Source organism: Salmo salar, chromosome ssa03 (assembly GCF_905237065.1).
Source record: "Salmo salar chromosome ssa03, Ssal_v3.1, whole genome shotgun sequence".
Lineage (NCBI taxonomy): Eukaryota > Metazoa > Chordata > Actinopteri > Salmoniformes > Salmonidae > Salmo > Salmo salar.
The window spans coordinates 95,856,941-95,877,966 of record NC_059444.1 but is presented as its reverse complement, the minus strand read 5'-3'; the positions used below and the strand labels follow the sequence as shown (position 1 = coordinate 95,877,966).

The following is a 21,026-nucleotide window of genomic DNA, read 5'->3' as shown; positions in this document are numbered from 1 at the left end:
AAGCTGGGAATTCAATTTGATTTAATTAGGCTAATACAATGTGTGCTAGTTGCATTTCATTCAGTGCTTTGTAACTTCCTGGAGTAGCCAGAGCACATTCTAATCTGTCTGTGATGGAATTGGAAAATATAAAGGTATTATTGAGGGGTATAGAAAGTGTAAGAGAAAGAGCGAGAGAGAGGGGGTGGAGAGAGAGTATCAAGGATGAGTGTCTTTTGGTAGACACTCATCAGACGTATTTAATTAAATTAATGTTTATATAAATGTCATCAATTTGATGACAGAGAAGAGGGGTGCAGGCATTCATAGTGTAAACCAAGACAGTTATTTTGTCAAATAGCCTTGCCTACACCATAAACCAGATAGGGGAAATGAATAGATAATGTCTGTGGTTTATAGCTACATGTAGTTACAGTCATATAATTACATAGTACCTGTAGTTTAATAGAATCTCTGTAGTTACAGTCATATAGTTACATAGTACCTGTAGTTTAATAGAATCTCTGTAGTTACAGTCATATAGTTACATAGTACCTGTAGTTTAATAGAATCTCCATAGTTACAGTCATATAATTACATAGTACCTGTAGTTTAATAGAATCTCTGTAGTTACAGTCATATAATTACATAGTACCTGTAGTTTAATAGAATATCTGTAGTTACAGTCATATAATTACATAATACCTGTAGTTTAATAGAATCTCTGTAGTTACAGTCATATAATTACATAGTACCTGTAGTTTAATAGAATCTCTGTAGTTACAGTCATATAGTTACATAGTACCTGTAGTTTAATAGAATCTCCGTAGTTACAGTCATATAATTACATAGTACCTGTAGTTTAATAGAATTTCCGGAGTTACAGTCATATAATTACATAGTACCTGTAGTTTAATAGAATCTCTGTAGTTACAGTCATATAGTTACATAGTACCTGTAGTTTAATAGAATCTCTGTAGTTACATTCATATAGTTACATAGTACCTGTAGTTTAATAGAATCTCTGTAGTTACAGTCATATAGTTACATAGTACCTGTAGTTTAATAGAATCTCCGTAGTTACAGTCATATAATTACATAGTACCTGTAGTTTAATAGAATCTCCGTAGTTACAGTCATATAATTACATAGTACCTGTAGTTTAATAGAATCTCCGTAGTTACAGTCATATAATTACATAGTACCTGTAGTTTAATAGAATCTCTGTAGTTACAGTCATATAATTACATAGTACCTGTAGTTTAATAGAATCTCTGTAGTTACAGTCATATAATTACATAGTACCTGTAGTTTAATAGAATCTCCGTAGTTACAGTCATATAATTACATAGTACCTGTAGTTTAATAGGATCTCTGTAGTTACAGTCATATAATTACATAGTACCTGTAGTTTAATAGAATCTCTGTAGTTACAGTCATATAGTTACATAGTACCTGTAGTTTAATAGAATCTCTGTAGTTACAGTCATATAATTACATAGTACCTGTAGTTTAATAGAATCTCCGTAGTTACAGTCATATAGTTACATAGTACCTGTAGTTTAATAGGATCTCTGTAGTTACAGTAATTAATCATCACTGGTAGGCTACACTTTTAGAAAAAAGGTATTCAAACAGGTTCTTCGACTGTCCCCATTTTGGATTCCATGTGCAACCCTCTTGGGAAAGGGGTTTACATGGAACCCAATAGGGTTCTACCTGGAACCAAAAGGGTTCTACATGAAACCAAAAAGGGTTCTTCAAATGGTTCTCCCATGGGGACAGCCGCAGAAACCTTTTTGGTTTTATTCAGCACATTTTACTCTAAGAGTATACATTGTAACATTGTTGTATCAATCTGTGTCCAGTGGTCCGGTCCAGTCACTCTAACAAACAAGGGCGTATTCATTATGCCGATTCAGTTGCAAAACGCTTATTTTTTTTTAAATGATTTTATTTCGTTTTCCTACAATTAATTAAACATTTAGACATGCATAGATACACAATACTCGGCATGACTAGGCAAGGACTTATTGCACAACAGTCAAAATTGAAAAAGATTAGTAAAAAAAAACAACATAAAACTCGACAAATGTTAATGACACCACACTTGCTCATACCCACATGTTGCCACCCTATCAGTACTTATACATATTTGTTCAATATTTAAATTATTATTTATATTGTTTGTTATTTATTCTCATAATCAATTGCCATTGGTTTCATCCACTGGTTGTTTCCAATGCTTGTAAAACCCAACATGACTTCAGATTGTGTTATGGTGTTTGTATCTGTAGCCATATTTTTGTCAATATTTAAATAATAAAACATTTGATTCTTCCATTCTCTTAAAGTATTTATCTGCAATATGTACACATTGTTCTTCTTTGCAATTAACTATAGAATTTTACCAGTCAGAGCTCGTTTTTTTACGAGTTCCAAGTTGTCTTGAACGCACTGAAGTCGGAGATTCACAGTTTCCGAGTTGTTTTGAACGCGGCACGAGTCCCAAAATGTAAAATACAATTCTATGGGAAAACGTGTATTAAATGGAAGCGACCGGAACGTAATGGGGAGGGAGTTACCTGTATTTGTGCATTAGAGACTGTCGTTTTAGTTGAACAAATGTTTGCTCTAATGATTACACTGTAGGTGCACGGTACCTTTAAATCCCAGTTGAACCCCTCCTCCCCGTTACGTCACACTGAGACACGTCAGCAGTCACAACAAACATGGCGGATGCCAGTGCATCTATGACTCTGGCGACAATTCCACTGATAGGTTTCACATTACTGGCAGGGTTTTACCTGACCACTTTAAATGTACGATGGACACTGGTCTCCGTTACTGTTACTGCCGTGTTGGTGACCCAGTTATTGCTGAAGTTACGGAGAAGAGATGCGTTGACGGAGCGGCGTGTATGTGTGCTGGTTCTGGGGGATATCGGACGCAGCCCTCGCATGCAGTACCATGCCCTTTCGCTCAGCAAACACGGTTACAGCGTAACGTTTGTTGGATTCCCTGGTAAATGAATAGATTGATTGTGTTATATGTACAAATAAACATGGCGCTATACTTTCATTTGTGGCCTCCCTGCTGGCCGGGTCCCAGATTTGTTTGTGCTCTTGCCAACTCTAGCCCTTCTGACTATTCTCTACTGTGACTACATGTTGTGGTTATTGTCAGGTACCAAGCCTCATCAGGATGTGATTGGAGATGAGAGGATCACAATCATCCCAATCACAGAAGTTAAAGGACTCCAAGGTACTGGAACTGATCTGGAAATGAGTTTACAGCACATACCATGACCGTATATTTATGCCATATTACCATATAGTTATACCATATAGTTACTGTATATGTATACTATATTACTGTATATGTATACCATGTTACTGTATATTTATACCATGTTACCATATATTTATGTATACCATATTACCATATATTTATGTATACCATATTACCATATATTTATGCCATATTACTGTATATTTATACCATATTACAGTATATTTCTGCCATATTACCAAATGCTAAAATATATCCATATGTGTTATTTCATAGTTTTGATGTCTTCACTATTATTCTACAATGTAGAAAATAGTAAAAATAAAGAAAAACCCTTTAATGAATAGGTGTGTCCAAACTTTTGACTGGTAATAAATAAAAAATAAAAAATAAAAAAATATATATATATGTGTGTGTGTGAATAATATATATATACATATATGTGTGTATAATATAGTGTATAAATGTGCCCATGTGTATGTTGTCTAGTGTATACTATGGGTTAGATAGACTGTAACAATGAGAATGACTAATCACTGGTTGTATAACAGTAGTTAGGTCTTGAATCTATGCCATAATATAGTCTGCTTCTGAGAGCCACTACCAGAGCACTGAGACGAATCCATCTGTCTGTTTCCAGTGGGTCCTAGGATGGTGAGCTATGTTACCAAGGTGATTCTCCAGTCCCTGCAGCTTCTCCTGGTGTTATTGAAGACTGACGTCCAGTCCCATATTCTCATGCAGGTATAGTTCTACAATACACTCTGCTGTGTGTGTGTGTGTGTGTCCTATATTCTCATGCAGGAATAGTTCAACAATACACTCTGCTGTGTGTGTGTGTTCTATATTCTCATGCAGGAATAGTTTTACAATACACTCTGCTGTGTGTGTGTGTGTGTGTGTGTGTTCTCATGCAGGTATTTCTACTACAATACAATAAACATAATGTAAACATTTCTACTTATTGACTGGAAGAACTTGCAGAAGAACCTGTGAACTTTCATTTATTCTATTCTGTTCTACTTTGTTCTATTCTGTTTTCTAACCTATCATGTCATATGTCCTGAGACATCTACAGATACTGCTGTGATTTCCCCCAAAACAACTGGTAGGATGCTGTTTGTCCTGAGACATCTACAGATACTGCTGTGATTTCCCCATAAAACAACTGGTAGGATGCTGTTTGTGTCCTGAGAAATCTACAGATACTGCTGTGATTTCCCCATAAAACAACTGGTAGGATGCTGTTTGTGTCCTGAGACATCTACAGATACTGCTGTGATTTCCCCATAAAAAAACTGGTAGGATGCTGTTTGTGTCCTGAGACATCTACAGATACTGCTGTGATTTCCCCATAAAACAACTGGTAGGATGCTGTTTGTGTCCTGAGACATCTACAGATACTGCTGTGATTTCCCCATAAAACAACTGGTAAGATGCTGTTTGTGTCCTGAGACATCTACAGATACTGCTGTGATTTCCCCATAAAACAACTGGTAGGATGCTGTTTGTGTCCTGAGACATCTACAGATACTGCTGTGATTTCCCCATAAAACAACTGGTAGGATGCTGTTTGTGTCCTGAGACATCTACAGATACTGCTGTGATTTCCCCATAAAACAACTGGTAGGATGCTGTTTGTGTCCTGAGATATCTACAGATACTGCTGTGATTTCCCCATAAAACAACTGGTAGGATGCTGTTAATGTGTTTTGCTATAGTAAAGGTTGAATTTAATGTTGGTTTTAATAGTGTTTATTAAGGACCTGACCTGTCATTCTATTCTGTTCTATTGTGTTCTATCCTACTTATTTAAATTATATTCTACTTATATTCTTATTCTATTCATTCTATTCTGTTCAGTTGTACTTGCCTCCTCCCCCAGAATCCTCCAGGACTGCCCAGTATAGTGGTGACATGGCTGGTGTGTTATTGACCTCTTCCTCCCCCAGAATCCTCCAGGACTGCCCAGTATAGTGGTGACATGGCTGGTGTGTTATTGACCTCTTCCTCCCCCAGAATCCTCCAGGACTGCCCAGTATAGTGGTGACATGGCTGGTGTGTTATTGACCTCTTCCTCCCCCAGAATCCTCCAGGACTGCCCAGTATAGTGGTGACATGGCTGGTGTGTTATTGACCTCTTCCTCCCCCAGAATCCTCCAGGACTGCCCAGTATAGTGGTGACATGGCTGGTGTGTTATTGACCTCTTCCTCCCCCAGAATCCTCCAGGACTGCCCAGTATAGTGGTGACATGGCTGGTGTGTTATTGACCTCTTCCTCCCCCAGAATCCTCCAGGACTGCCCAGTATAGTGGTGACATGGCTGGTGTGTTATTGACCTCTTCCTCCCCAGAATCCTCCAGGACTGCCCAGTATAGTGGTGACATGGCTGGTGTGTTATTGACCTCTTCCTCCCCCAGAATCCTCCAGGACTGCCCAGTATAGTGGTGACATGGCTGGTGTGTTATTGACCTCTTCCTCCCCCAGAATCCTCCAGGACTGCCCAGTATAGTGGTGACATGGCTGGTGTGTGGTCTGAGAGGAACCAGGTTCATCATTGATTGGCACAACTACGGCTACACCATCATGGCCCTCTCACACGGCCCGGACCACCCCATCGTCAGGCTGGCACAGTGGTCAGTAACATCACCATGGCTGAGTCCCAAATAGATCCCTATTCCCTATATACAGTGCGTTCGGAAAGTATTCAGACCCCTTCCCTTTTTCCACATTTTGTTAATTTATAGCCTTATTCTAAAATGGATTAAATAAACAAAAATCCGCATCAATCTACACACAATACCCCATAATGACAAAGCAAAAACTGTTTTTTTTGAAAATGTTGCAAATGTACAAACAAACAAAACGTATTTACATAAGTATTTAGCCCCTTTGCTATGAGACATGAAATTGAGCTCAGGTGCATCCTGTTTCCATTGATCATCCTTGAGATGTTTCTACAACTTGATTGGACTCCACCTGTGGTAAATTCAATTGATTGGACATGATTTGGAAAGGCACTCACCTGTCTGTATAAGGTCCAAAAGTTGACAGTGCATGTCAGAGCAAAAACCAAGCCATGAGGTCAAAGCATGTCCGTAGAGCTCTGAGACAGAATTGTGTCGAGGCACAGATCTGGGGAAGGGTACCATGTCTGCAGCATTGTAGGTCCCCAAGAACACAGTGGCCTACATCATTCTTTAGTGGAAGAAGTTTGGAACCACCAAGACTCTTCCTAGAGCTGTCCGCCCAGCCAAACTGAGAAATCGGGGGAGAAGGGCCCTGGTCATGGAGGTGACCAAGAACCTGATGGTCACTCTGACAGAGCTCCAGAGTTCCTCTGTGGAGATGGGAGAACCTTCCAGAAGGACAACCATCTCTGTAACAAATGTGGAAAAAGTCAAGGGGTCTGAATACTTTCTGAATGCACTGTGTATCTACAGCTTTGCATGAACATGGTCTTCTTCAGTAGGAACCAAACGGGCAGATCAGGGAGGGACCTACCTGAATTTATCCAAGAAATTGTTGCAGACTGTTTTGCTACGGTGTGCGTTAATGAATAGGACCCATGTTCTTGTCCCCTGTCCTGTCTCTGGCAGGTATGAGCAGTTGTTTGGGCGATTCTCCAGCCATAACCTTTGTGTCACCAACGCTATGAAGGAAGACCTTCAGAACAACTGGAACATCGAGTAAGGATTGTTTTACTTTCAACATCCGTCTGTCAATCAATCCATCCATCCGTAGATAGATAGACGACGGACATACAGACAGACCTCAATAGACAGACGGAACGACAGACACAGATAGACGGACGGACATACACCAAACAACAAACGTACAGACAGACACAGATAGACGGACGGAGGGAGGGACAGATAGACGGACGGAGGGACAGATAGACAAGGAGAGATAGATAGATAGACGGACGGAGGGAGGGACAGACAGACAGAGACAGATAGACGGACGGAGGGTGGGACAGACCGATGCAGTGGGGAGTCTGAATCTATCCCTCCTATCCCTATCTCTTCCCCTTGGCCATGACTAAACCCTTGGCCATGACTAAACCCTTGGCCATGACATGTCTGGACAGGTATAAGCAGTGTAGTGGCAAACCTGCCTCCATACTGCTTCCACTTTACATTTCTGGGTTAGGGGAGGGGCTTGGGACCGGCTGTAATACTTTGAAAGACCCATTCTACCTACAGACATGACAGGATGTGGAGTCATATCTACAGACATGACAGGATGTGGAGTCATATCTACAGACACGACAGGATGTGGAGTCATATCTACAGACATGACAGGATGTGGAGTCATATCTACAGACATGACAGGATGTGGAGTCATATCTACAGACATGACAGGATGTGGAGTCATATCTACAGACATGACAGGATGTGGAGTCATATCTACAGACATGACAGGATGTGGAGTCATATCTACAGACATGACAGGATGTGGAGTCATATCTACAGACATGACAGGATGTGGAGTCATATCTACAGACATGACAGGATGTGGAGTCATATCTACAGACATGACAGGATGTGGAGACATCTATTGACAGGATGGGGAGACATATCTACAGACATGACAGGATGTGGAGACACATGTAATGACAGGATGTGGAGACACATCCAATGTCATGACAGGATGTGGACACATATCATGACAGGATGTGGAGACACGCCTACAGACATGACAGGATGTGGAGACACGTCTACAAACATGACAGGATGTGGAGACATATCTAAAGTGTAGGCCTACATGACAATGGTTTCCTTTGCAAGATCAAACTATTGTCTGTCTACAGCTATCTTGTCTGTAAGTAGTAGTGGTCTTTCCCAGGTGATTGGTTTTACAGGTAACAGAAAGAGAAGATGGTTGACTACTATTGTCATGACTTATTGTCTTATTCTCCTCCTACAGGGCGACCACATTGTATGACAAGCCACCTGCCTTATTCTCCTCCTATAGGGCGACCACATTGTATGACAAGCCACCTGCCTTATTCTCCTCCTATAGGGCGACCACATTGTATGACAAGCCACCTGCCTTATTCTCCTCCTATAGGGCGACCACATTGTATGACAAGCCACCTGCCTTATTGTCCTCCTATAGGGCGACCACATTGTATGACAAGCCACCTGCCTTATTCTCCTCCTATAGGGCGACCACATTGTATGACAAGCCACCTGTCTTATTCTCCACCTATAGGGTGACCACATTGTATGACAAGCCACCTGCCTTATTCTCCTCCTATAGGGTGACCACATTGTATGACAAGCCACCTGCCTTATTCTCCTCCTATAGGGCGACCACATTGTATGACAAGCCACCTGCCTTATTCTCCTCCTATAGGGCGACCACATTGTATGACAAGCCACCTGCCTTATTCTCCTCCTATAGGGTGACCACATTGTATGACAAGCCACCTGCCTTATTCTCCTCCTATAGGGCGACCACATTGTATGACAAGCCACCTGCTATCTTCAAGGAGACTTCAGTAGACCTAAAGCACCAGCTGTTCATGAGGCTGGCAAAGACTATCCCTCAGTTCCAGGTCTGGTGAGTCTAGTGTAGTCTGTTGTTGAGGCTGGCAAAGACTATCCCTCAGTTCCAGGTCTGGTGAGTCTAGTATAGTCTGTTGTTGAGGCTGGACAAGACTATCCCTCAGTTCCAGGTCTGGTGAGTCTAGTATTTTTCAAGACTCAGTGAGTCATATAGTCTGTTGTTGAGGCTGGACAAGACTATCCCTCAGTTCCAGGTCTGGTGAGTCTAGTATAGTCTGTTGTAGTACAGGAGAAGAGAGGATAACTTTAGTACAGGCCCTGCGTTCCTCCAGGAACTAAGAGGATAACTTTAGTGAGGGACAGTCTTGACCAGTCTCAAGAACAGACTACTAGACTCACCAGACCTGGAACTGAGGGATATGTCATGTCTGTTAAATTTATTTGATAGAGTAATGACATTATAACTGTTCCTGGAGGAACACAGGGCCTGTACTACAGTTATCCTCTTAGTTCCTGGAGGAACACAGGGCCTGTACTACAGTTATCCTCTTAGTTCCTGGAGGAACACAGGGCCTGTACTACAGTTATCCTCTTAGTTCCTGGAGGAACACAGGGCCTGTACTACAGTTATCCTCTTAGTTCCTGGAGGAACACGGCCTGTACTACAGGTATTAACTTTGCCAGTCTTGGGCTGCTTTCTTTGCCTTTTGACAGTATAAGGAACAGTTATAATGTCATTACTCTATCAAATACATTTAACAGACATGACATAACACATGTTATAATCACTGAGTTTCTGTTTATATTGGAGAGATGAAGAACTATCATAAAATATATTACATTATCTTAGACATGTCATAGCAGATGTTATAACCACTGTATTTCTGTTTACATTGGAAAGATAAAGAACTATCATAAAAAATATATATTACACTATCATAGACATGTTATAACACATGTTATAACCACTGTGTCTGTTACAGTGGTGAGCGCCCTGGTGGTGAGACAGAGAGAACAGCGTTTACAGGTCGTGACCCCAGTGACCTTTCTGTGACCTTGACCTCAGGTCGACCTGCCCTACTGATCAGCAGCACCAGCTGGTCTGGTCAGTATCCCACAGGCACAGTTTGATGTCCCAAATGGCACCCTATTCTCCATAGGGCTCTGGTCAAAAGTTGTACAATACATAGGGAATAGGGTGCCATTTCGTAAGCACCAGGAGACTCTGCATTTTATTCTGTTTAGATGGAAAGTTTTTCTGGATTTTTACCCCAATCTTAATTGTTTTTCTTACCTCGAGAGCAGTTTTAGCCTCATCCAAACATCCTGATCGCGTGAGTTTACATTCTGTTTGGAGTCAGGTCAGGATGAGGATCAGACTAGAGCCAGATTACATTCTGTTTGGAGTCAGGTCAGGATGAGGATCAGACTAGAGCCAGATTACATTCTGTTTGGAGTCAGGTCATGATGGGGATCAGACTAGAGCCAGATTACATTCTGTTTGGAGTCAGGTCAGGATGAGGATCAGACTAGAGCCAGATTACATTCTGTTTGGAGTCAGGTCAGGATGAGGATCAGACTAGAGCCAGATTACATTCTGTTTGGAGTCAGGTCAGGATGAGGATCAGACTAGAGCCAGATTACATTCTGTTTGGAGTCAGGTCAGGATGAGGATCAGACTAGAGCCAGATTACATTCTGTTTGGAGTCAGGTCAGGATGAGGATCAGACTAGAGCCAGATTACATTCTGTTTGGAGTCAGGTCAGGATGAGGATCAGACTAGAGCCAGATTACATTCTGTTTGGAGTCAGGTCATGATGGGGATCAGACTAGAGCCAGATTACATTCTGTTTGGAGTCAGGTCAGGATGAGGATCAGACTAGAGCCAGATTACATTCTGTTTGGAGTCAGGTCATGATGGGGATTACATTCTGTTTGGAGTCAGGTCATGATGGGGATTACATTCTGTTTGGAGTCAGGTCATGATGGGGATTACATTCTGTTTGGAGTCAGGTCATGATGGGGATTACATTCTGTTTGGAGTCAGGTCATGATGGGGATTACATTCTGTTTGGAGTCAGGTCATGATGGGGATTACATTCTGTTTGGAGTCAGGTCATGATGGGGATTACATTCTGTTTGGAGTCAGGTCAGGATGGGGATCAGACTAGAGGTTTTCTGTGTTGTACATAAAATACAATCCTGTCTCTGTGTTTAGTCGACATGTGTACAATGTAAGTACACACAGCTGTCAGGTGTAAATACTTGTTAGGGTCTCTCACTGTTTCCCCTGTCTGTGTTCAACAGAGGATGAGGACTTCTCCATTCTGCTGAAGGCTCTGGAAGGTAATCATTATCATCTGCAGTTGGGCCCCATTTTAAAGAGTATCCTTCCTTCCTCCCTCCATCTATCCTTCCTCCCTTCCTTCCTCCCATCCATCTTTCCTTCCTCCCATCCATCTTTCCTTCCTCCCATCCATCCTTCCTCCCACCCATCTTTCCTCCCATCCATCCTTCCTCCCACCCATCTTTCCTCCCATCCATCCTTCCTACCTTCCTTCCTTTGTCCCATCCATCTTTCCTTGCTTCCTTCTTTGAAGCGATCTCTGAGTAGAAAAGACTTGACAGATGAAAGCCATGTGGTGGAGCACTGGAATTCACCTCTCTAATCATTCTTAATTAGAATCAATCATGTCTAATCAGTGACTATAATTCACCTGTCTAATCATTGTTAATTAGAATCCATCATGTCTAATCAGTGACTATAATTCACCTCTCTAATCATTCTTAATTAGAATCCATCATGTCTAATCAGTGACTATAATTCACCTGTCTAATCATTCTTAATTAGAATCCATCATGTCTAATCAGTGACTATAATTCACCTGTCTAATCATTCTTAATTAGAATCCATCATGTCTAATCAGTGACTATAATTCACCTGTCTAATCATTCTTAATTAGAATCCATCATGTCTAATCAGTGACTATAATTCACCTCTCTAATCATTCTTAATTAGAATCCATCATGTCTAATCAGTGACTATAATTCACCTGTCTAATCATTCTTAATTAGAATCCATCATGTCTAATCAGTGACTATAATTCACCTGTCTAATCAGTCTTAATTAGAATCCATCATGTCTAATCAGTGACTATAATTCACCTGTCTAATCAGTCTTAATTAGAATCCATCATGTCTAATCAGTGACTATAATTCACCTGTCTAATCATTCTTAATTAGAATCCATCATGTCTAATCAGTGACTATAATTCACCTGTCTAATCATTCTTAATTAGAATCCATCATGTCTAATCAGTGACTATAATTCACCTGTCTAATCATTCTTAATTAGAATCCATCATGTCTAATCAGTGACTATAATTCACCTGTCTAATCATTCTTAATTAGAATAAATCATGTCTAATCAGTGACTATAATTCACCTGTCTAATCATTCTTAATTAGAATCCATCATGTCTAATCAGTGACTATAATTCACCTGTCTAATCATTCTTAATTAGAATCCATCATGTCTAATCAGTGACTATAATTCACCTGTCTAATCATTCTTAATTAGAATCAATCATGTCTAATCAGTGACTATAATTCACCTGTCTAATCATTCTTAATTAGAATAAATCATGTCTAATCAGTGACTAATTCACCTGTCTAATCATTCTTAATTAGAATAAATCATGTCTAATCAGTGACTATAATTCACCTGTCTAATCATTCTTAATTAGAATAAATCATGTCTAATCAGTGACTATAATTCACCTGTCTAATCATTCTTAATTAGAATCCATCATGTCTAATCAGTGACTATAATTCACCTGTCTAATCATTCTTAATTAGAATGCATCATGTCTAATCAGTGACTATAAATCACCTCTCTAATCATTCTTAATTAGAATAAATCATGTCTAATCAGTGACTATAATTCACCTCTCTAATCATTCTTAATTAGAATAAATCATGTCTAATCAGTGACTATAATTCACCTGTCTAATCATTCTTAATTAGAATCCATCATGTCTAATCAGTGACTATAATTCACCTCTCTAATCATTCTTAATTAGAATCCATCATGTCTAATCAGTGACTATAATTCACCTTTCTAATCAGTCTTAATTAGAATCCATCATGTCTAATCAGTGACTATAATTCACCTGTCTAATCAGTCTTAATTAGAATCCATCATGTCTAATCAGTGACTATAATTCACCTGTCTAATCATTCTTAATTAGAATCCATCATGTCTAATCAGTGACTATAATTCACCTGTCTAATCAGTCTTAATTAGAATCCATCATGTCTAATCAGTGACTATAATTCACCTGTCTAATCATTCTTAATTAGAATCCATCATGTCTAATCAGTGACTATAATTCACCTGTCTAATCATTCTTAATTAGAATCCATCATGTCTAATCAGTGACTATAATTCACCTGTCTAATCATTCTTAATTAGAATCCATCATGTCTAATCAGTGACTATAATTCACCTGTCTAATCATTCTTAATTAGAATCCATCATGTCTAATCAGTGACTATAATTCACCTGTCTAATCATTCTTAATTAGAATCCATCATGTCTAATCAGTGACTATAATTCACCTGTCTAATCATTCTTAATTAGAATCCATCATGTCTAATCAGTGACTATAATTCACCTGTCTAAATATTCTTAATTAGAATCCATCATGTCTAATCAGTGACTATAATTCACCTGTCTAATCATTCTTAATTAGAATCCATCATGTCTAATCAGTGACTATAATTCACCTGTCTAATCATTCTTAATTACAATCCATCATGTCTAATCAGTGATTCTAAAAGAGAAGCCTCTTAGGGCCCATGGGGCTCTGGTCAAAAGGTAGTGCACTACATAGTGAGTAGGGTGATGTTTGGGATACAAGCCCTTGAATTAACCTTGTGTGTTTTCTCTACCAGACTACGAGGGGTTTGTGAAAGCAGGAGCCTCTCTTCCCTCGCTGGTCTGTGTCATCACAGGTAATTATAGTGTTGACAGTATACTGCTGCCAGTCTGTGTGGTCACAGGTAACTATAGTGTTGACAGTATACTGCTGCCAGTCTGTGTGGTCACAGGTAACTATAGTGTTGACAGTATACTGCTGCAGGTCTGTGTGGTCACAGGTAACTATAGTGTTGACAGTATACTGCTGCAGGTCTGTGTGGTCACAGGTAACTATAGTGTTGACAGTATACTGCTGCCAGTCTGTGTGGTCACAGGTAACTATAGTGTTGACAGTATACTGCTGCAGGTCTGTGTGGTCACAGGTAACTATAGTGTTGACAGTATACTGCTGCAGGTCTGTGTGGTCACAGGTAACTATAGTGTTGACAGTATACTGCTGCAGGTCTGTGTGGTCACAGGTAACTATAGTGTTGACAGTATACTGCTGCAGGTCTGTGTGGTCACAGGTAACTATAGTGTTGACAGTATACTGCTGCAGGTCTGTGTGGTCACAGGTAACTATAGTGTTGACAGTATACTGCTGCAGGTCTGTGTGGTCACAGGTAACTATAGTGTTGACAGTATACTGCTGCAGGTCTGTGTGGTCACAGGTAACTATAGTGTTGACAGTATACTGCTGCAGGTCTGTGTGGTCACAGGTAACTATAGTGTTGACAGTATACTGCTGCAGGTCTGTGTGGTCACAGGTAACTATAGTGTTGACAGTATACTGCTGCAGGTCTGTGTGGTCACAGGTAACTATCGTGTTGACAGTATACTGCTGCAGGTCTGTGTGGTCACAGGTAACTATAGTGTTGACAGTATACTGCTGCAGGTCTGTGTGGTCACAGGTAACTATAGTGTTGACAGTATACTGCTGCAGGTCTGTGTGGTCACAGGTAACTATAGTGTTGACAGTATACTGCTGCAGGTCTGTGTGGTCACAGGTAACTATAGTGTTGACAGTATACTGCTGCAGGTCTGTGTGGTCACAGGTAACTATAGTGTTGACAGTATACTGCTGCAGGTCTGTGTGGTCACAGGTAACTATAGTGTTGACAGTATACTGCTGCAGGTCTGTGTGGTCACAGGTAACTATAGTGTTGACAGTATACTGCTGCAGGTCTGTGTGGTCACAGGTAACTATAGTGTTGACAGTATACTGCTGCAGGTCTGTGTGGTCACAGGTAACTATAGTGTTGACAGTATACTGCTGCAGGTCTGTGTGGTCACAGGTAACTATAGTGTTGACAGTATACTGCTGCAGGTCTGTGTGGTCACAGGTAACTATAGTGTTGACAGTATACTGCTGCAGGTCTGTGTGGTCACAGGTAACTATAGTGTTGACAGTATACTGCTGCAGGTCTGTGTGGTCTAGGCCGGATTACAGTAAAAGATCAAGTCTTTTGCCAATAATTGGGCAAGATATCAGAGTTGGGCTGCCTGTGTAAACGCAGCGTTTGCGTCAAATGCTGATGTAAAAAGGGGCCTTATGAATAAATGTGATTTGATTGAGAAGCCTCACAAAAAAAATGCCATTATCAAGTAACCTGTTGTTGCTAGATTAAACCAAGTGAGAAAAACCTTTACAGTTCTTGTCGGTCCTATACTGTTAACCCTAGATACGTATTGTTTCAATTCCCTGTGTGTGTGAGACCAGGTAAGGGTCCTCAGAAGGACCACTACAGGAAGCTGATAGACACCCTGAGCTTTGAGCATGTGAAGATCTGTACTCCATGGCTGGAGGCAGAGGACTACCCTGTTCTGCTAGGTTAGTGTGGTCTCCCTGTCCCAGGCTCAGCAGATCTCTGTCTGTCTGTCTGTCTGTCTGTCTGTCTGTCTGTCTGTCTGTCTGTCTGTCTGTCTGTCTGTCTGTCTGTCTGTCTGTCTGTCTGTCTGTCTGTCTGTCTGTCTGTCTGTCTGTCTGTCTGTTGTTCTGTACTGATGCTCTGTATGTTCTCCCTGTCCCAGGCTCAGCAGATCTGTCGTTCTGTACTGATGTTCTGTATGTTCTTCCTGTCCCAGGCTGTGTGTCTGTACTGATGCTCTGTATGTTCTTCCTGTCCCAGGCTGTGTGTGTGTACTGATGTTCTGAATGTTCTTCCTGTCCCAGGCTGTGTGTCTGTACTGATGCTCTGTATGTTCTTCCTGTCCCAGGCTGTGTGTCTGTACTGATGTTCTGAATGTTCTTCCTGTCCCAGGCTGTGTGTCTGTACTGATGTTCTGTATGTTCTTCCTGTCCCAGGCTGTGTGTGTGTACTGATGTTCTGAATGTTCTTCCTGTCCCAGGCTGTGTGTCTGTACTGATGTTCTGAATGTTCTCCCTGTCCCAGGCTCAGCAGATCTGGGTGTTTGTCTCCATAAGTCGTCTAGTGGTCTGGACCTGCCTATGAAGGTGGTGGACATGTTTGGCTGCTGTCTGCCTGTCTGTGCCATCCACTTCTACTGGTGAGACAGGACTCTTTAACAGGCATCTTCTAACACCATGCCCACACACACTCTGTGCTGTCACCTTTACTGCTGAGGGAATACTCTAAACCCTGGGTCAACAGTCACCTACTGCTGAGGGAATACTCTAAACCCTGGGTCAACAGTCACCTACTGCTGAGGGAATACTCTAAACCCTGGGTCAACAGTCACCTTCTACTGCTGAGGGAATACTCTAAACCCTGGGTCAACAGTCACCTTTACTGCTGAGGGAACACTCAAAACCCTGGGTCAACAGTCACCTTCTACTGCTGAGGGAATACTCTAAACCCTGGGTCAACAGTCACCTACTGCTGAGGGAACACACTAAACCCTGGGTCAACAGTCACCTACTGCTGAGGGAATACTCTAAACCCTGGGTCAACAGTCACCTACTGCTGAGGGAATACTCTAAACCCTGGGTCAACAGTCACCTACTGCTGAGGGAATACTCTAAACCCTGGGTCAACAGTCACCTTTTACTGCTGAGGGAATACTCTAAACCCTGGGTCAACAGTCACCTACTGCTGAGGGAATACTCTAAACCCTGGGTCAACAGTCACCTACTGCTGAGGGAATACTCTAAACCCTGGGTCAACAGTCACCTACTGCTGAGGGAATACTCTAAACCCTGGGTCAACAGTCACCTACTGCTGAGGGAATACTCTAAACCCTGGGTCAACAGTCACCTTTACTGCTGAGGGAATACTCTAAACCCTGGGTCAACAGTCACCTACTGCTGAGGGAATACTCTAAACCCTGGGTCAACAGTCACCTACTGCTGAGGGAATACTCTAAACCCTGGGTCAACAGTCACCTTCTACTGCTGAGGGAATACTCTAAACCCTGGGTCAACAGTCACCTACTGCTGAGGGAATACTCTAAACCCTGGGTCAACAGTCACCTTCTACTGCTGAGGGAATACTCTAAACCCTGGGTCAACAGTCACCTACTGCTGAGGGAATACTCTAAACCCTGGGTCAACAGTCACCTACTGCTGAGGGAATACTCTAAACCCTGGGTCAACAGTCACCTTTTACTGCTGAGGGAATACTCTAAACCCTGGGTCAACAGTCACCTACTGCTGAGGGAATACTCTAAACCCTGGGTCAACAGTCACCTACTGCTGAGGGAATACTCTAAACCCTGGGTCAACAGTCACCTACTGCTGAGGGAATACTCTAAACCCTGGGTCAACAGTCACCTACTGCTGAGGGAATACTCTAAACCCTGGGTCAACAGTCACCTTTACTGCTGAGGGAATACTCTAAACCCTGGGTCAACAGTCACCTACTGCTGAGGGAATACTCTAAACCCTGGGTCAACAGTCACCTCTACTGCTGAGGGAATAGTCTAAACCCTGGGTCAACAGTCACCTACTGCTGAGGGAATACTCTAAACCCTGGGTCAACAGTCACCTACTGCTGAGGGAATACTCTAAACCCTGGGTCAACAGTCACCTACTGCTGAGGGAATACTCTAAACCCTGGGTCAACAGTCACCTACTGCTGAGGGAATACTCTAAACCCTGGGTCAACAGTCACCTTTTACTGCTGAGGGAATACTCTAAACCCTGGGTCAACAGTCACCTACTGCTGAGGGAATACTCTAAACCCTGGGTCAACAGTCACCTACTGCTGAGGGAATACTCTAAACCCTGGGTCAACAGTCACCTACTGCTGAGGGAATACTCTAAACCCTGGGTCAACAGTCACCTACTGCTGAGGGAATACTCTAAACCCTGGGTCAACAGTCACCTTTACTGCTGAGGGAATACTCTAAACCCTGGGTCAACAGTCACCTACTGCTGAGGGAATACTCTAAACCCTGGGTCAACAGTCACCTCTACTGCTGAGGGAATACTCTAAACCCTGGGTCAACAGTCACCTACTGCTGAGGGAATACTCTAAACCCTGGGTCAACAGTCACCTACTGCTGAGGGAATACTCTAAACCCTGGGTCAACAGTCACCTACTGCTGAGGGAATAGTCTAAACCCTGGGTCAACAGTCACCTACTGCTGAGGGAATACTCTAAACCCTGGGTCAACAGTCACCTCTACTGCTGAGGGAATACTCTAAACCCTGGGTCAACAGTCACCTACTGCTGAGGGAATACTCTAAACCCTGGGTCAACAGTCACCTACTGCTGAGGGAATACTCTAAACCCTGGGTCAACAGTCACCTACTGCTGAGGGAACACTCTAAACCCTGGGTCAACAGTCACCTTCTACTGCTGAGGGAATACTCTAAACCCTGGGTCAACAGTCACCTTCTACTGCTGAGGGAATACTCTAAACCCTGGGTCAACAGTCACCTACTGCTGAGGGAACACTCTAAACCCTGGGTCAACAGTCACCTTCTACTGCTGAGGGAATACTCTAAACCCTGGGTCAACAGTCACCTTCTACTGCTGAGGGAATACTCTAAACCCTGGGTCAACAGTCACCTTCTACTGCTGTTTGAATACTCTAAACCCTGGGTCAACAGTCACCTTCTACTGCTGAGGGAATACTCTAAACCCTGGGTCAACAGTCACCTTCTACTGCTGAGGGAATACACTAAACCCTGGGTCAACAGTCACCTTTACTGCTGAGGGAATACTCTAAACCCTGGGTCAACAGTCACCTACTGCTGAGGGAATACTCTAAACCCTGGGTCAACAGTCACCTTCTACTGCTGAGGGAATACTCTAAACCCTGGGTCAACAGTCACCTACTGCTGAGGGAATACTCTAAACCCTGGGTCAACAGTCACCTACTGCTGAGGGAATACTCTAAACCCTGGGTCAACAGTCACCTACTGCTGAGGGAATACTCTAAACCCTGGGTCAACAGTCACCTACTGCTGAGGGAATACTCTAAACCCTGGGTCAACAGTCACCTACTGCTGCTGAGGGAATACTCTAAACCCTGGGTCAACAGTCACCTTCTACTGCTGAGGGAATACTCTAAACCCTGGGTCAACAGTCACCTTCTACTGCTGAGGGAATACTCTAAACCCTGGGTCAACAGTCACCTACTGCTGAGGGAATACTCTAAACCCTGGGTCAACAGTCACCTACTGCTGCTGAGGGAATACTCTAAACCCTGGGTCAACAGTCACCTACTGCTGAGGGAATACTCTAAACCCTGGGTCAACAGTCACCTTCTACTGCTGAGGGAATACTCTAAACCCTGGGTCAACAGTCACCTCTACTGCTGAGGGAATACTCTAAACCCTGGGTCAACAGTCACCTTCTACTGCTGAGGGAATACTCTAAACCCTGGGTCAACAGTCACCTACTGCTGAGGGAACACTCTAAACCCTGGGTCAACAGTCACCTTCTACTGCTGAGGGAATACTCTAAACCCTGGGTCAACAGTCACCTTCTACTGCTGAGGGAATACTCTAAACCCTGGGTCAACAGTCACCTACTGCTGAGGAAATACTCTAAACCCTGGGTCAACAGTCACCTTCTACTGCTGAGGGAACACTCTAAACCCTGGGTCAACAGTCACCTTCTATTGCTGAGGGAATACTCTAAACCCTGGGTCAACAGTCACCTACTGCTGAGGGAACACTCTAAACCCTGGGTCAACAGTCACCTTCTATTGCTGAGGGAATACTCTAAACCCTGGGTCAACAGTCACCTACTGCTGAGGGAATACTCTAAACCCTGGGTCAACAGTCACCTACTGCTGAGGGAATACTCTAAACCCTGGGTCAACAGTCACCTTCTACTGCTGAGGGAATACTCTAAACCCTGGGTCAACAGTCACCTTCTACTGCTGAGGGAATACTCTAAACCCTGGGTCAACAGTCACCTTTACTGCTGAGGGAACACTCAAAACCCTGGGTCAACAGTCACCTTCTACTGCTGAGGGAATACTCTAAACCCTGGGTCAACAGTCACCTACTGCTGAGGGAACACACTAAACCCTGGGTCAACAGTCACCTACTGCTGAGGGAATACTCTAAACCCTGGGTCAACAGTCACCTACTGCTGAGGGAATACTCTAAACCCTGGGTCAACAGTCACCTACTGCTGAGGGAATACTCTAAACCCTGGGTCAACAGTCACCTTTTACTGCTGAGGGAATACTCTAAACCCTGGGTCAACAGTCACCTACTGCTGAGGGAATACTCTAAACCCTGGGTCAACAGTCACCTACTGCTGAGGGAATACTCTAAACCCTGGGTCAACAGTCACCTACTGCTGAGGGAATACTCTAAACCCTGGGTCAACAGTCACCTACTGCTGAGGGAATACTCTAAACCCTGGGTCAACAGTCACCTTTACTGCTGAGGGAATACTCTAAACCCTGGGTCAACAGTCACCTACTGCTGAGGGAATACTCTAAACCCTGGGTCAACAGTCACCTACTGCTGAGGGAATACTCTAAACCCTGGGTCAACAGTCACCTTCTACTGCTGAGGGAATACTCTAAACCCTGGGTCAACAGTCACCTACTGCTGAGGGAATACTCTAAACCCTGGGTCAACAGTCACCTTCTACTGCTGAGGGAATACTCTAAACCCTGGGTCAACAGTCACCTACTGCTGAGGGAATACTCTAAACCCTGGGTCAACAGTCACCTACTGCTGAGGGAATACTCTAAACCCTGGGTCAACAGTCACCTTTACTGCTGAGGGAATACTCTAAACCCTGGGTCAACAGTCACCTACTGCTGAGGGAATACTCTAAACCCTGGGTCAACAGTCACCTACTGCTGAGGGAATACTCTAAACCCTGGGTCAACAGTCACCTACTGCTGAGGGGAATACTCTAAACCCTGGGTCAACAGTCACCTTTACTG

General features: G+C 42.8%; 1 protein-coding gene across 2 annotated transcripts in view; it reads left to right on the top strand.

Moving 5' to 3' along the window:
- The first annotated feature begins 2,691 nt into the window (after positions 1 to 2,691).
- The window catches only part of LOC106594383 (chitobiosyldiphosphodolichol beta-mannosyltransferase), a 32,581-nt gene continuing 14,246 nt past the window's right edge, over positions 2,692 to 21,026 (top strand). Inside the window, exons 1-11 of one of the 2 annotated variants that reach the window (XM_045715901.1) lie at positions 2,692 to 3,003; positions 3,166 to 3,243; positions 3,911 to 4,014; positions 5,758 to 5,906; positions 6,870 to 6,959; positions 8,728 to 8,838; positions 9,767 to 9,888; positions 11,091 to 11,129; positions 13,739 to 13,798; positions 15,424 to 15,534; positions 16,097 to 16,211. In XM_045715901.1, coding sequence (XP_045571857.1) covers positions 2,712 to 3,003; positions 3,166 to 3,243; positions 3,911 to 4,014; positions 5,758 to 5,906; positions 6,870 to 6,959; positions 8,728 to 8,838; positions 9,767 to 9,888; positions 11,091 to 11,129; positions 13,739 to 13,798; positions 15,424 to 15,534; positions 16,097 to 16,211 — 1,271 coding nt within the window. In that variant the 5' untranslated portion in view covers positions 2,692 to 2,711. The remainder of the gene's footprint in view (positions 3,004 to 3,165; positions 3,244 to 3,910; positions 4,015 to 5,757; positions 5,907 to 6,869; positions 6,960 to 8,727; positions 8,839 to 9,766; positions 9,889 to 11,090; positions 11,130 to 13,738; positions 13,799 to 15,423; positions 15,535 to 16,096; positions 16,212 to 21,026) is intronic. The other variant, XM_045715902.1, reaches the window with a different exon arrangement.